This window comes from Palaemon carinicauda, chromosome 31 (genome assembly GCF_036898095.1).
Source record: "Palaemon carinicauda isolate YSFRI2023 chromosome 31, ASM3689809v2, whole genome shotgun sequence".
NCBI classification, from domain to species: domain Eukaryota; kingdom Metazoa; phylum Arthropoda; class Malacostraca; order Decapoda; family Palaemonidae; genus Palaemon; species Palaemon carinicauda.
The window spans coordinates 35,519,101-35,534,128 of record NC_090755.1 but is presented as its reverse complement, the minus strand read 5'-3'; the positions used below and the strand labels follow the sequence as shown (position 1 = coordinate 35,534,128).

The 15,028-nt window shown below is 40.7% G+C and overlaps 1 protein-coding gene across 1 annotated transcript in view; it reads right to left on the bottom strand.

Moving 5' to 3' along the window:
• Nucleotides 1-961: 961 nt before the first annotated feature.
• Nucleotides 962-15,028, bottom strand: part of LOC137624665 (uncharacterized) — a 239,904-nt gene continuing 225,837 nt past the window's right edge. The window contains exon 3 of the mRNA XM_068355624.1: nt 962-1,096. Within this exon, the coding sequence (XP_068211725.1) occupies nt 962-1,096 (135 nt within the window). The remainder of the gene's footprint in view (nt 1,097-15,028) is intronic.

The following is a 15,028-nucleotide window of genomic DNA, read 5'->3' as shown; positions in this document are numbered from 1 at the left end:
CAGCATGTATCTGTGTATCTTTATTGAGATGGAGATACTCTTAGTTCTTTGCCGTGAAGATTATGGTAAATGGCGTATCCTCATGAGCCTTATTTTAATTCAGGAAAAAGCTGATTGTTAATAGCATTGAAGAGTGAAAACGGGGAGAGGGGATTAAAGAATTTGAGGCCAGTATGGGTTGGTTCATGCTTATCAGCATAACCTTAAAATTCAAGGTGAAGTTGGCTTCCCCTTCCAGTATGCTCGACAACCAAAGGAATAACTATAGGAATTGTCTTTTTTTCTTGTTACAGTTTAATTTTATCATATTATATTCATGCCATGTGTTTTTTAATCATAGTTTGATTTCATGTCATAAAAGTGTGTTTTTATGTACTAGATTAAGACTTCACTACTGCATTAGCATAAGTGTCTAATCGTTAATTACTCACTGTATTTAGGTGTGTGCCAACTTGTGTCAAGTTACAACACACAAGAATGGATCTTGTTTGTAAGTGGAGAACCTGCTACTGTACATAAACCAATCCTTAGGGCTCAAAATAAATTCACAACAATATGATAATGGAGTAAAAACTTAAGGGAAACAAGAAAAAATTCTTCCAAGACTTTTGAAGGAATCGGAAAAAGTTGATGCTGCAACTAGGTTGGGACACACAATCAGTGAGCTATTCAGTTTTGGAAGCCTCTGCAATCTATCACACAGGTATCAAACTTGACTTTGACAGCTTTTCTAAGCTGCTATTTCCGAGAAAGTATTAATCTGGAATTTGTGCTGACATACACACGAGCTATGTGAAAGTAATGGATTTGTTGTAACATAAATAGCATCTAATTTTGTTCATTAAATTGTCTGTCTCTTGAAGTTAAAAATTGGCAATTTTCAATTATGACCATCAATTACATAGTCTGACAAACATTGTGCCCAACAAAAACATAAAAGGGTGCAGTCACCACCTTTCTTTCAAAGTGAAACTACAAGGAACTTACCAACTATTGCTTGAATTTCTTCCTTTACTACTTGGACTTCCATGTCATTAGCTGCAATTTCATCATCAGAAACAATATTCATTTTTTCTTCAAACAGTGAAGTATACATCTGCAAAACAATTCAAAATATTAAAAGACAGCTAAAATATCTCATCATGAAAGTCATTTAAAAGTATCCTTAGATCCTGTCTTTATTGTATTTCTCTGAATTCTTACATTCTTTAAATAACAAAAACCATCAAGAGAATATGGGTGCTTTGATGTCCAGAAGACATTGTCCAGACCTGATTCGTATCTCTATGTTTGGTAACGTTTAAAGAAAATCTCGCCTTGAAAACCAGTAACTATCCAACCTAACAGACTGCAAACCCTTAATTTCTTTAACAGAAGGAAAGTGGTACAAGATCACCTAAAAAGTATAATTCCTATGTCACACAGTGCATGGGCTTGTTAACAAATCTGGAACCACAGACTACCTTGAGTTCTGGTAACCCAGTGAGGAACTACTTTATCAAGTATACTACCACTTTATCTACATGATCAAAATAGTGGAATAACTGCATCTCACACACTGTTTCACCGCTGAATTAAATACCTGTTCTTTACCTTTATCACAAAACCCACATATGCTGATACATCCTGCCAAAATTAACATCACCTCCTCTATCTGGAATTGGGAGGATGACTTTGTACTCCTTTGGCTTCAGATGTGGACTAGTGATGACACGTCTAAAGACACAGTTACGGTCTGGCCTACTACCACTAGTTTGTGGACTTATTTTGTCTTATCAAAGGATATCCACTACTTAAAATTAATTACTCTATCTAACCTACTTTAGGTAACTGGCAAATGCTATTAAACATACAGTAATGCTTCAAGATAAAAAATTAATTACTTCCAGAATGGCTTTTGTTTCGTGAAAATTTCCTATTATGGGGCACATTTTACATGTTAATCGCCTAATTCGTTCCAAACCCTACACAAACACCACATTAAGGGGGCTGGCCGGCTAATGTTGATTTTTAATGACAGGACTTTGACATTAATACCACTTAATAAGGTGACTTAGGACATCTCCAAACTGCATAGGATTTTTGCCTCAGACCTTCGGTTTTGCAACGCCAGGGTGATTTATCATGAAAATTAGTTTTTTTCTAAATTGTATCTCATCCCTTGATAATTATTACTTAATTATTACTAAGATTTTGGCTTACTATCCTATATAGACCTGATATAGACCTCCAATAATAGTCAGTTTTTTTTTCTAGAAGTAATATTTTTGCCATATATGGATTTTTTCATTATGGTAAGAAAATAAACCTAAAAATCATGGGAAAAAAGTTAAACAAAAATTGGAAAAAATGGCTTAATTTCATTGTTTTATAATGTATTTTTAAGTTATATACTAAATTTCAATGCTATATCTTGAAACTAAGAGAGACTATTGAATTTGAAGGTCAATAAGTATAGTTTTGAGATATGGGCATTCAAAGTTTTTCTTTGTATTTTTACAAAGGCAATACTAATAAATCATGATTATTATGAATTTTATGTTCTTTTTTTAGTATTAATGAAAGAAAACAAAGTTATTTATCATAATTTAATCATAAATGAAGATCCTTTTGCTCAATATCTTGCTTCTTTTGGCTCCTGTGAGGCAAGGCAGCTGCTCCTCTATCCACAACACTCTCTCTCTCTCTCTCTCTCTCTCTCTCTCTCTCTCTCTCTCTCACTGCACTACCGATATAACCCTCTTCTGAACTCTAAATAGAGCAGATTTTCTTCTTTCTTATGTTAGCAACATGCTGAAATGATAAAATTCTTGCTGAAAACGAAAAAAAAAAAAAAAAAAAAAACAATGTAGAACTGTCAGAGGGCGTTCAAAGTTTTTCTTTGTATTTTTACAAAGACATTATTGATAAATCCTGATTATTATGAATTTTATGTTCCTTTTTTTGGATATCAATAAATGAAAGCCAAGTTATTTATCATAATTTACTCATAAACAAAGATTCTCTCTCTCTCTCTCTCTCTCTCTCTCTCTCTCTCTCTCTCTCTCTCTCTCTCTCTCTCTCTCTCTCTCTCTTAATAGAGCAAATTTTCTTCTTTCTTATGTTAGGAAGATGGTGAAATCGTTTTTTCCTCTTTGAAATAAAATTCTTGCTGATTTACTATCAGAGATGAAATAAAAGTAGCGTAGTTAACTTTAAGGGGACTATCCGCATGCCTGCTATATTTCTTTTTTTAATGATCCAAAATACACCATTTCTATATATTTTAGACATATATAATACCTTCCTCATATAAAAATTTCAAGTCATTTGATAAAAAACTCTTTGATTTATTAGAAAAAATCCTGATTAAAAAATAAAATTAGGTACTGTACATTTTTCCCCACCAATATGACACCAATTGTATTGAATCTTATACCATAAAAACTACTTTATAAACTGAAAAAATTTGTGCGATGGAACTTTGATTTTCCTTTTTTATTTTTTATGAATTTTTATTTTTTTTCCTCGTTTAGACGCAAAATAATCGCGAAAAAGAAAGTAAAAAGAAAATCAAAATTCCGTCTCACAAAATTATGGGATTCTTATTCCTCTTTTCAATGATATCTTTCCCACTCTCAAATCCCACAATAAATAAGTGAGAAAAATGTACCTAAGTGTGAATAAGTATGTTTTTGAGTTATGAGCTCCCAAAGATTTGCATCAAATTTTCGCTTCTTTTCTTAAAGAAATTAAGATAACATTATTATGATGACCTTTATTGTTTATTCCTACATTAATGCACCCTAAACGAGTTATTTAAACCATAAGTTTACTTCTTATTGTTGCCAGTGTTTTAGTTAGCATGTTTCAGCTTTGTACTCTTATTCATGTTTCCCTCTCTTCTTGGTTCTTTTTTCTTGTTCTCTGCTTACTTTTTGTTCTTTCTATAACCTTAGGTAACATTGGCCTTGCTATGATTCCTGAGGACGTTGTGGAAACACAATGTACATACGAACTGCAAGTAAACAAACACATGCATTTTAACTTCTACACGTCTTTGGAAACTCTAGCTGCTGCTCTCATAGGACGTACATTTCATTCACCTACCAATGCCTTTCATTTCTGCCAGATGTACGAGAGAGAGAGAGAGAGAGAGAGAGAGAGAGAGAGAGAGAGAGAGATCATGAATCATTTGATACTGAGAGAATTTAACTTTGAAGTGATAGAATTTGGTTGATATAGATGGCAGTTTAAAGAGAGAGAGAGAGAGAGAGAGAGAGAGAGAGAGAGAGAGAGAGAGAGAGAGAGAGAGAGAGAGAGAGAGAGAGAGAGAGAATCATTTTATACTGAGAGAATTTAACTTTGAAGTGATAGCATTTGGTTGATATAGATGGCAGTCCAAATAGAGAGAGAGAGAGAGAGAGAGAGAGAGAGAGAGAGAGAGAGAGAGAGAGAGAGAGAGAGAGAGAGAGAGAGAGAAAGAGAGAGAGAGAGAGATGCAAAATAAACACAAAGACGACTTTGTCAAACTCAGTCATGCAGACGACGCAGTAAGGATGACGTCATCATTTAAAGACCGTTATATCTTCATTATTTGAAAAATATAATTGACTATTTGTTCTTTCTATGACCTCAGGTAACATTGGCCTTGCTATAAAGTTCCCAAAGACGTTGTGAAAACACAATGTACATACGAACTGCAAGTAAACTAACACGAGCATTATAACTTCTGTACGTCTTTGGAATCTCTGGCTGCTGTTCTCGTAGGACGCAGATTTCGTTCACTTACCCTCTACCAATGCCTTCCATTTCTGCCAGACGTACAAGATTTCGAAACATGAGTGAAAAAATCGCTATATATATGCAAAAATAAACACACAAAGACTATTCTGTCAAACTCAGTCATGCAGACAATGCAGTAAGGATGACGTCATCATTTAAAAACTACTATATCTTCCTTATTTGTAAAAATAGTTAGCTGAAACTTCTGGAGAGCAAGTACAATATGTTTCTGCATACATAGAAGCAATAAAACAAGTTTCAATTTCTGACAGTTGGTACAGTATATCAAAACACCATGGCGGACAGTCCCCTTAAGCTAAGTGGTACTCATAACAACCGATAAAGACCCATGAAATACTTGTATTGTTACTTGATATTTTGATAATGTGAATATCAATATCAATTGATAGCCTATTTCTTCCACAAATATGACTTCACTAGACATATGATATGAACTCGACGGATATTAAAACCTTTCTTAAGGAGACCGTCTGCCATGTTTGCCATTTTTTTTTCTAATGATTGAAAATACACAAATTCTATATATGTTTTAGACATATAATACTGTACCTTCATCATATAAAAATTTCAAGTCATTTGATCAAAAACTTTTATTTATTAGCAAAAATTGTAATTTCTGGGCTCGAACCTGTGCCGCCCAGTGAATAAGCTCCATTTAGCACTTATTCTTAGGTAATTTACTGCTAAATATACCAGAGAAAAAATGTAAAGGAGTGCTAGGTTAACTAGCTCGCTCACCTATTGGTGTCGGTATAAAATTGGGCGTATAGTCCAGAGGTCCCGCACTATTTAGATTTATCCACGACAGAAACCCCAATAGAGGAGAGCCATTCAACCTCACTCGGTACTACTAACAATGCATCCGCTCAGAACCCAACTCCTTTTAGCACGACGAGTATAGTAACCCGCATTTTTGTTGTGCTCTCGATTTTGGTTTATTTTCCATTGATTTATGGCTTCTTCACCGGTTTCCCAGGAGACACCGTCTAAGTTAAGTACCAAGCAGGGTTTTACTGTGTTTTGAGCAACCTAGATCGTTTAATATTTATTTTATAGGAGTTTATTCTCTTCGTTCATTTCGATCTTGCTTGATTTCACTACAGTTGGTACTCCTGTTTTTGAGAGCTTTTAAGTTTCACTTGCGGTGTTACTATGTGTATTATTTTTATTATCAAATATTATTTGTTATTGTGAATATTCATTATTTAGCGTTTAGAATCCTCGTGGTTCAATTTTAGGGCCGATATCATTTACGTCAGGTGTGTCTTTTGTGATTTAATTATTATGTTGCATACCTTGCCCAAAAATTTTCTATGTGTTTATTCATATAATTTTTAACGCTATTATTATTATAATGAATATTTGTGCCATTACTCCGTTTGATCTGTCTGGTTGGGGATCGTCAGTTGGTAGCCCTGCTGCCTCGTATCACGTGATCCTCCCCCACGCTCCCCCTCTAGCTAGGTGGGCGACTAGGCTTCTCCCCCCTCCACTAAGGGACCGTTGCCTTCCCTCCTTTTAGAGGGGGTAGTTCAGTGTTTATGGACTTTGTCCTCCGGGTGGCCCGGCGGGTTCGTCTCTGTCTAGTCTGGTTGGCCACCGGTCAACAGAGTTGGATCCCGGTGCACCCTATTTTATATTCACTTATCACACTGGTTTATGTTTTATGAAACCCTCTGGGTTCCGTTGGCGGTTCTTATCTACAGTTCCGCCCCCCTATTTAATTTATAACAGTTCCTATGATGATTATATGACAGATCACTACCCCGGAGTTCCTATACGAATTGGTTTTGGATACTTTTATTTCCCGGCCCGGGTCTTAGCCTCGCCCCGGGAAATCAGACACCCTGTGTCTTAAATTTTTGTTGTTGCATCCTTTTTTATACTCCCGGCTCGACCGGAATGGATGGCTATACTTTAGTCTAAGCTAGACTTTTGTTTAGGCCGGGTCCTCCGGACCCGCCCCTACTTAAGAATAGTACAGTTAAGCCCTAATCTTGTGTTAGGCTTATGTTAGGCCCGGGTCCTCCGGACCCACCCCTACTTAAGAGAATTACAGTTTCTCATATACTATTTACTTTAGTCTTAAGCTAGACTTATGTTTAGGCCGGGTCCTCCGGACCCGCCCCTACTTAAGAGAATTACAGTTTCTCATATACTATTTACTTTAGTCTTAAGCTAGACTTATGTTTAGGCCGGGTCCTCCGGGCCCGCCCCTACTTAAGAATAGTACAGTTAAGCCCTAATCTTGTGTTAGGCTTATGTTAGGCCCGGGTCCTCCGGACCCGCCCCTACTTAAGAGAATTACAGTTTCTCATATACTATTTACTTTAGTCTTAAGCTAGACTTATGTTTAGGCCGGGTCCTCCGGACCCGCCCCTACTTAAGAAAATTACAGTTTCTCATATACTATTCACTTTAGTCTTAAGCTAGACTTAGGTTTAGGCCGGGTCCTCCGGACCCGCCCCTACTTAAGAGAATTACAGTTTCTCATATACTATTCACTTTAGTCCTAAGCTAGACTTAGGTTTAGGCCGGGTCCTCCGGACCCGCCCCTACTTAAGAGAATTACAGTTTCTCTTATACTATTTACTTTAGTCTTAAGCTAGACTTATGTTTAGGCCGGGTCCTCCGGACCCGCCCCTACTTAAGAGAATTACAGTTTCTCATATACTATTCTTTTTATAGATGGTGCATTGTCAGACGACAGCCTGTGCAGCTGTTCTACATCAGCCCTGCGGCCATACTATCTGTCGGTCTCACGCCCTCTGCGGTGTGCAGCTGGAGGACGTCGTGGTATGGCACCCGGATAACTGTGTGGTCTGTTTTGACCTCGTTACCACCCTTGGATCTGACTCGGTGAGTCCCGTTGGCTATGTTGCCTTCTTATTTATCTTACCTTTTTTGGCATACATACACTATTTAGTAAGATATCTATGGTCTTGAAGGACCACTGGGAGTCTGCCCTTTTATAATTCCCACTATTATTTCAGGCATCCCCGGAGCAAAAGTCTGCTGCTCGGGCCACACTGAAAGTGTGGGTTGGTGGTTTTGCCCGGAACGTGAAGTCCAAGCGGCCGTACGTCCTCTCCGAGGACTACTGTTCCCTGATTTACCCCAACGCCAAGTCTTCAGCCGCTGTGGCTAGGCATGTTGCAGCTCCCATCGTTGCCCACATTGATGCCACCATAGCGGGGTTTATTGATCCAGAGCAGGATCCGTCGAACGTCCCCGGAGATCTAGAAGACAATGTTGCCTCCATGAACCTGGACGTGGAACCCATGTTATTGGATGATCCAGATACAGGTAGGGTGGTAAGTGAGGCAGGTGTTTCTGGCGCTGAGATTCCTATCCTCAGCCCCTCTCTTTCTTCTTCTTCTGATCGCTCTTCCTTCCATGGTTTTTTTGGGGACCGTGATTCGTCCCAACGATTACACCCGGTTCCCCCCAAGAATAAGTCTAGAACCTTACCTAAAGTTCATAAGCCTCATAAGGCTTCTCATGGTTCTAAACAGAATACAAACCTGTCATCTAAGGCTTCTGGCTCCTCCTCTAAGTCTCGCGACCCGGGAGTTCATTCCGCCACACCTGCTGCTAGCCCGGGCCTTTCCGAATCAGCCATGCTTCGCATCGTGTCGGAGATGCAGGCTAAGTTTGTATCAGAGATACAGTCTAAGATGGACACGATGTTCTCTAACATCGGTCAGAGACTTGGGGCATTAGAGCAAGGTGCTCCGGAGCGGGTCCAAAGCTCTCTCATCCCGGATGCCTCTAAGCTCCCGCAGTTTGCCAAAAACAACCCTTGGCGTATGGCTCTTCATTCCCCGTTCTCAGACGGAATGTTAACTTTGGAGGGTCTTGGCACTCGTCCCCTAAAGGACTTTGAATTCTTTCCTCCTGGTCTGGCATTTCCATTTCATGGTTATGCCAGGCTTACCGAGGAAGCTTTGGTTCGGTTAGACAAGGTCCCCAAGGAAACAGTCATCTTCCCAAAAGAGCAGGCCCAATCTGTGTGGGCCAGATTCCTGAATGACATCGGCTGCACCAACACTATGTTGACGCCTTATAAGAGCTCTTTTACAATGTTCCTAATGGACAAAAACTCCGTGACTCCATGTGTCAATAAGGTAGCAGAGCTTGCCTTCCAATATGCTCTGGAGGAGAAGCCCTTGCCTCCTATCCGAGAGGTGGATCCAATCTCCCTCCTTCTTCCTTCAGGCATTGAGTGTTGGGACAACGTCCATACCACATTTACCTCTGGAAAGCTAGCAGCAGACTGTGCTTCGGTAATGTTTAATGAGCGGCTTCCCCGTCTCCCGGAATCCCTCATTAAACAGGAGTATGATTCTCGCCTACGCGTTGGCCGTACTCTGAACCTGGCCACTTCCACGGAGTCGATAGCCTTGACTTACGATACTGAGAGTATTTTTAAATCTCTCAACAAGGCTACGTTGCAGTCATTATACTACGACCTGTATGACTTCGCTACTGCTAAACGCAAGTGTCGCAAACATGTCCTGGCAGAGGCGACTATTAGGCATGAACCTAATAAGCTGATCCGGTCCTCCTGTTGGGGTTCAAACCTCTTCCCTGAGGACCTTGTAGAGGAAGTCTTGGCGGAGGCCACTAGAGTCAACCAGAGCCTTAAAGCCCGTTGGGGTTTGACTCCTAAACGTAAATCTGACCCTGCAATTTACCAAGCCCGGGGTAGGAAGAAGCTCCGTCCATATACTTCCATTCAGTATCATCTCCAAGGGACTGGGGTGGAGTTGGATTCAAGGACCTCCTCCTCCGAACAAATTTCGTCAACATTCCACTCCGGATCTGGTCGAATTTGTCCAGGATCCTTTACAAAAGAACGCCGTACTAGAAACGAAACACCTGAAGTTTCAAGGTCGGCTGTTCAGTGTCCCGAAGAAGGATTCAGACAAGAGAAGAGTGATTCTAGACCTATCCCTTCTCAACTTGTCCATTCAATGCGACAAGTTTCGAATGCGGACCTTACTTCCCCGTGGGGCCGTCACCACCTCTATCGATCTTACAGACGCCTATTATCACGTCCCGATAGCGAGACACTTCCGTCCGTACCTAGGCTTTCGCTTAGGGGACAAAAGTTACTCCTTCAAGGTGATGCCTTTCGGGCTCAACATCGCCCCAAGGATCTTCACAAAGTTAGCAGAAGTCGCTGTTCAGGAACTCAGGAATCAAGGGATTCAAGTAGTAGCCTATCTGGACGACTGGCTCATTTGGTCAGACACCTCCCAAAATTGCCTAAAAGCCACTCACAAAGTCATCCATTATCTTCAATCTCTAGGCTTCCAGATCAACTTCAAGAAGTCCCGTCTTCTTCCAAAATCGAAGTTCCAATGGCTCGGCCTGCAATGGGATCTTATATCTCATACTCTGTGTCTTCCCAGACCCAAGAGGTTAGAGATTGCAAGGAACACCAAACGCTTTCTCAAAGACAAAGTAAGTTCCAGACGACTCCAAGAGAGGATTCTGGAGTCCCTTCAGTTTGCCTCAGTGACGGATCTTCTTCTGAAGGAAAAATTGAAAGATTTCAATCGTGTCTGGCGTCCGAGGGTGAACCGGAAGCTCCGGGACAGGAAAGTCCGCCTTCCTCCCATTCTACGGGAAAGACTTCTTCCTTGGACAAGAGCAAACAGTCTGTCAAAGTCAGTTCCTCTTCGATTTCCGCCTCCGAAATTAATCATTCACACGGACGCATCCTTGTCAGGTTGGGGCGGTTATTCTCAGCTCAAGAAAGTTCAAGGTCTTTGGACTCCCTTGTTCCACCAATTTCACATCAATGTGCTAGAGGCCATGGCAGTTCTTCTATCCCTGAAACGTCTTGCTCTTCCCAAGAAACAACACCTTCGTCTGGTCCTCGACAGCGAAGTGGTGGTCCGCTGCCTCAACAGAGGCGGGTCAAAGTCAGGGCCTCTGAACCATGTTCTAGTAGCCATATTCTCCCTAGCAGCCTTGAACCATTGGCATCTTTTAGCTGTCCACCTGGCGGGAGTCCGGAATGTAGTGGCAGACGCCCTGTCCCGGACCTCCCCTCTAGAATCGGAATGGTCACTCGATCTAAAGTCATTTCGGTGGATTCTCTCTCAGGTTCCCGGTCTCCAAGTGGACCTCTTCGCCACGGAATCCAACCACAAATTGAGAGTATATGTGGCTCCCAATCTAGACCCTCAGGCTTACGCCACAGACGCCATGTCACAGAATTGGGACACCTGGGAAAAGATTTATCTCTTTCCCCCGGTGAGTCTTTTGCTGAAAGTTCTAGACAAACTGAGATCCTTCAAGGGACAAGTAGCCTTGGTCGCACCCAACTGGCCCAAGAGCAACTGGTATCCTCTCCTGCGAGAGTTGAGACTATACCCTCACCCGATACCCAATCCGGTTCTGTCTCAGATAGTACAAACACGCGTTGTGTACGCTTTCTCAAACATTCAGAGCGCCCTAACTTTATGGACTTTATGAAGTTTGCGGCTATGCATGGTGCCAATATTGATCCTCAAAACACCTTGTTCCTAGAATCGGATAAACGGGATTCCACCATCTGCCAGTATGACTCTGCAGTTAAAAAGTTGGCAAAATTTTTAATAGACTCAGACGTGAACTGTATGAACTTGAACCTTACAGTTACTTTCTTAGATCTTTATTAGAATCAGGTCTGGCAGCCAATACTATCACCACTATTAAATCGGCTCTGAAAAAGATCTTCCTAGTGGGTTTTAACATAGACTTAACCGACTCTTTGTTAGCTTCAATTCCGAAAGCTTGTGCCAGACTGAAACCGGTTACTCGCCCTACTCCGGTGACCTGGTTCCTTAATGACGTACTCAGATTGGCTTCTGATACCATTAACAGTTCTTGTGATTACATTCCCCTTCTCAGGAAAACACTTTTCCTGGTGAGCTTGGCTTCCGGGGCAAGAATTTCTGAATTGGCAGCCTTGTCGAGAGACCCGGGTCATATTGACTTCCTGCCTTCGGGAGAGGTCCTTCTTTCTCCTAACAAATTCTTTTTGGCTAAGAACGAAGACCCTCAAAACAGATGGTCTTCCTGGAAAATTATTCCCCTCACGCAAGATCCGTCTCTGTGCCCTGTTACTACTCTTAGGTCTTATTTATCCCGGACCTCCTATAACTCCTCGGGGCCTCTATTCGTTAGAGAACAAGGCGGTACCATTACTATTAAAGGGATCAGGCAACAAATCTTGTATTTTATTAAACAAGCTAACCCTGACTCTTTTCCTCTTGCACATGATATCAGGGCGGTTGCTACCTCGGTGAACTTCTTTCACCACATGAATTTTACAGACCTTTCCAGGTATACAGGGTGGAAATCACCGTCAGTGTTCAAGAAACACTACCTTAAACATTTGGAAGCCCTAAAATTTTCTACAGTAACCGCAGGGAGCGTAGTTACTCCCAAGTAACTCACAGGTTAATGCCTTGACTCTTTATCTCTCCCTCTTACCTGCCTCATTTATACCCTATTGTATTCGTTGGTCTCGCACCTGAATACTGTTATTATATTTGTAAATTTTATATACTCCTGAGTATCTGTATATATTATCACTCACGGCATTTTTGGTACTCATCTCTGATTAAAAGCATCCTGTATTTCCCTTACGCTTATGTTTTTTCCTTTAATTTGCAAGTTTGGTGACATTTTCTCTTGTATAGATTCACTGGGCGGCACAGGTTCGAGCCCAGAAAAGGGATTTTGACGTAGGAAAAATCTATTTCTGGGCGAAGGACCTGTGCCGCCCAGTGAACCCTCCCAGCTCCTCTCCCTTGGAGTCCCCAAACTTTGGGTGCTAAGGAGTTGGGTTCTGAGCGGATGCATTGTTAGTAGTACCGAGTGAGGTTGAACGGCTCTCCTCTATTGGGGTTTCTGTCGTGGATAAATCTAAATAGTGCGGGACCTCTGGACTATACGCCCAATTTTATACCGACACCAATAGGTGAGCGAGCTAGTTAACCTAGCACTCCTTTACATTTTTTCTCTGGTATATTTAGCAGTAAATTACCTAAGAATAAGTGCTAAATGGAGCTTATTCACTGGGCGGCACAGGTCCTTCGCCCAGAAATAGATTTTTCCTACGTCAAAATCCCTTTTTTATAAAAAAAAACTTCAGGTACATTTTTCTCAACTAATATGCCACCAATTGTACTGAAAATCATACCATCAAAACTTCTTCATAAATCGAATACAGTAATTCTGTGTTAGATTATTTATTTTCCTTTTTCCTTTTTTTTAATGAAATATTTTCTTCGTCTAGACGTAGAATAATCATGAAAAAAAAGAGAAAGATGAAAATCAAAATTCTGGTACACAAAATTGTGGGATTTTTATTTCTCTTTTCAGTTGTATCTTTCTCTCAAAAATCAAACAATAAATGAGAAAAATGTATCTAATTTTGAATAAGTATGTTTTTGAGTTATGAGCTCCCAAAGATTTGCTATAAATTTTCGCTCTTTTTCTTAGAAAAATTGATATAACATTATTATGATGACCTTACTTTGTACTTATATTGTCTATTCCTACATGAAGGCTCCAAAAACAAGGTATCTAATCACTAAGTTTACTAATGCACTTGGTGTACGGGTGTCATGAGTTGCCAGCAGCCTCTCATTGTTGCCACAGTTTTAGTTAGTATATATGTTCCAGCTTTGTACTCTTTTTCATGTTTCCCTCTCTTTTTGGCTCTTTTTTGTTGCTCTCTGCTTACTTTTTGCTCTTTCTTTGACCTTAGGTAACATTGGCTTTGCTATAAAGTTAACGAGGTCATTGTGAAAACACAATGCATATACGAACTGCAAGTAAACAAACACACATGCAATGTAGCTTTTATATGTCTTTGGAAACTCTGGCAGTTCTTCTCGTAGATCGTAGTTGCATTCGCCTACCCTCTACCAATGCCTTCCTTCTCTGCCAGACGTGCAAGATTTTGAAATATAAGTGAAAAAATCACTATATAAATGGAAAAAAAATAAACAAGCAAAGATGATTCTGTCAAACTCAGTCATGCAGACAACGCAGTAAAGATGACGTCATCATTTAAAGACCAGCTATACCTTCATTATTTGTAAAAATAGTTGGCTGAAACTTCTGGTGAGCATGTACGATATGTTTCTGCCTACACAGAAACAATACAACGATTTTTGATTTCTGAAAGTTGTTATGTCAAAACACCATGGTGGGCAGTCCCCTTAATATGACAAATTTGGGAGTAATTTGTATTTTCTCTAGCATACAAACCTGTAGCTCTTTAATATAACATTGTTATTTCGACGGAGCTGAAAACTAGTCGAAACTGAAGGTTAAACAGGGTTAAACTACCCACCACTAGTTAGCGGGGGTAGCGGGGGTAGCGGGGGTGTGTTTACCCACCGCTCCCACCAGCCTTGGTGAGTACCCATCTCTTTTTATTTAATTCCCACAGGATTTTGGGGGTTGGTGCTGGAAGGCCAGTGTGATTAAAGAGCTACAGGTTTGTATGCTAGGGAAAATATAAATTACTCCAAATTTGTCATTTGTACCGACACAGGATACAAAACTTCTGCTCTTTAATATAGCACACTCACCTTTAGGTGGGTGGATGTCCTGTCCAACTGGCTGGAAACTGTCCTGGGATGGCCTCTAGTTCTGTATGACTCTTGAGGGATCCTTGTGCCACGTTATCCTCTTTGGATGACGGCCTGAGCAATTAATTGCTGGAAGGGAAAAAAAAAAAATTTACAAGTAATTGATATTGAAAGGTTAAAAAAAATAATTTCAAAATCATAAATCAACAGCCTCCCCGCTGTTAGGAGGCCGGGATCGTGAACCCCCTACTGGGGATGGGCAACAAACAAATTGTGATACCCGCAGAAAATCCAGGTCAGTTGTACGGAGTCCCTCGGATGCTGAGCCCCGAGAGAGGGGAGGATGAAAGTAAGAAGTAGCCACTCACTCTCACATTCATCCTAGACTTAGCCAGCGGGTATCTTCCGCCCTCAATCTTCTGTTACTTGTCCCCTAAGAAAGCTGAGGTGTTATATTACGTCCTGAGCTCCCACCACAGGACCAATTGATAAAGTGTCTAGGCTCCTTTGGGTTATGTCCTGCTTGTAGTGGACAGTTTAGCGTTTCCATCTGTCTGCGAGCAGTACATGCTGTACTGAGAGGTTTTTCTTAAATGCCAGAGATGTGCTGACCCCTCTGACATCGTGTGTGCGGGGGC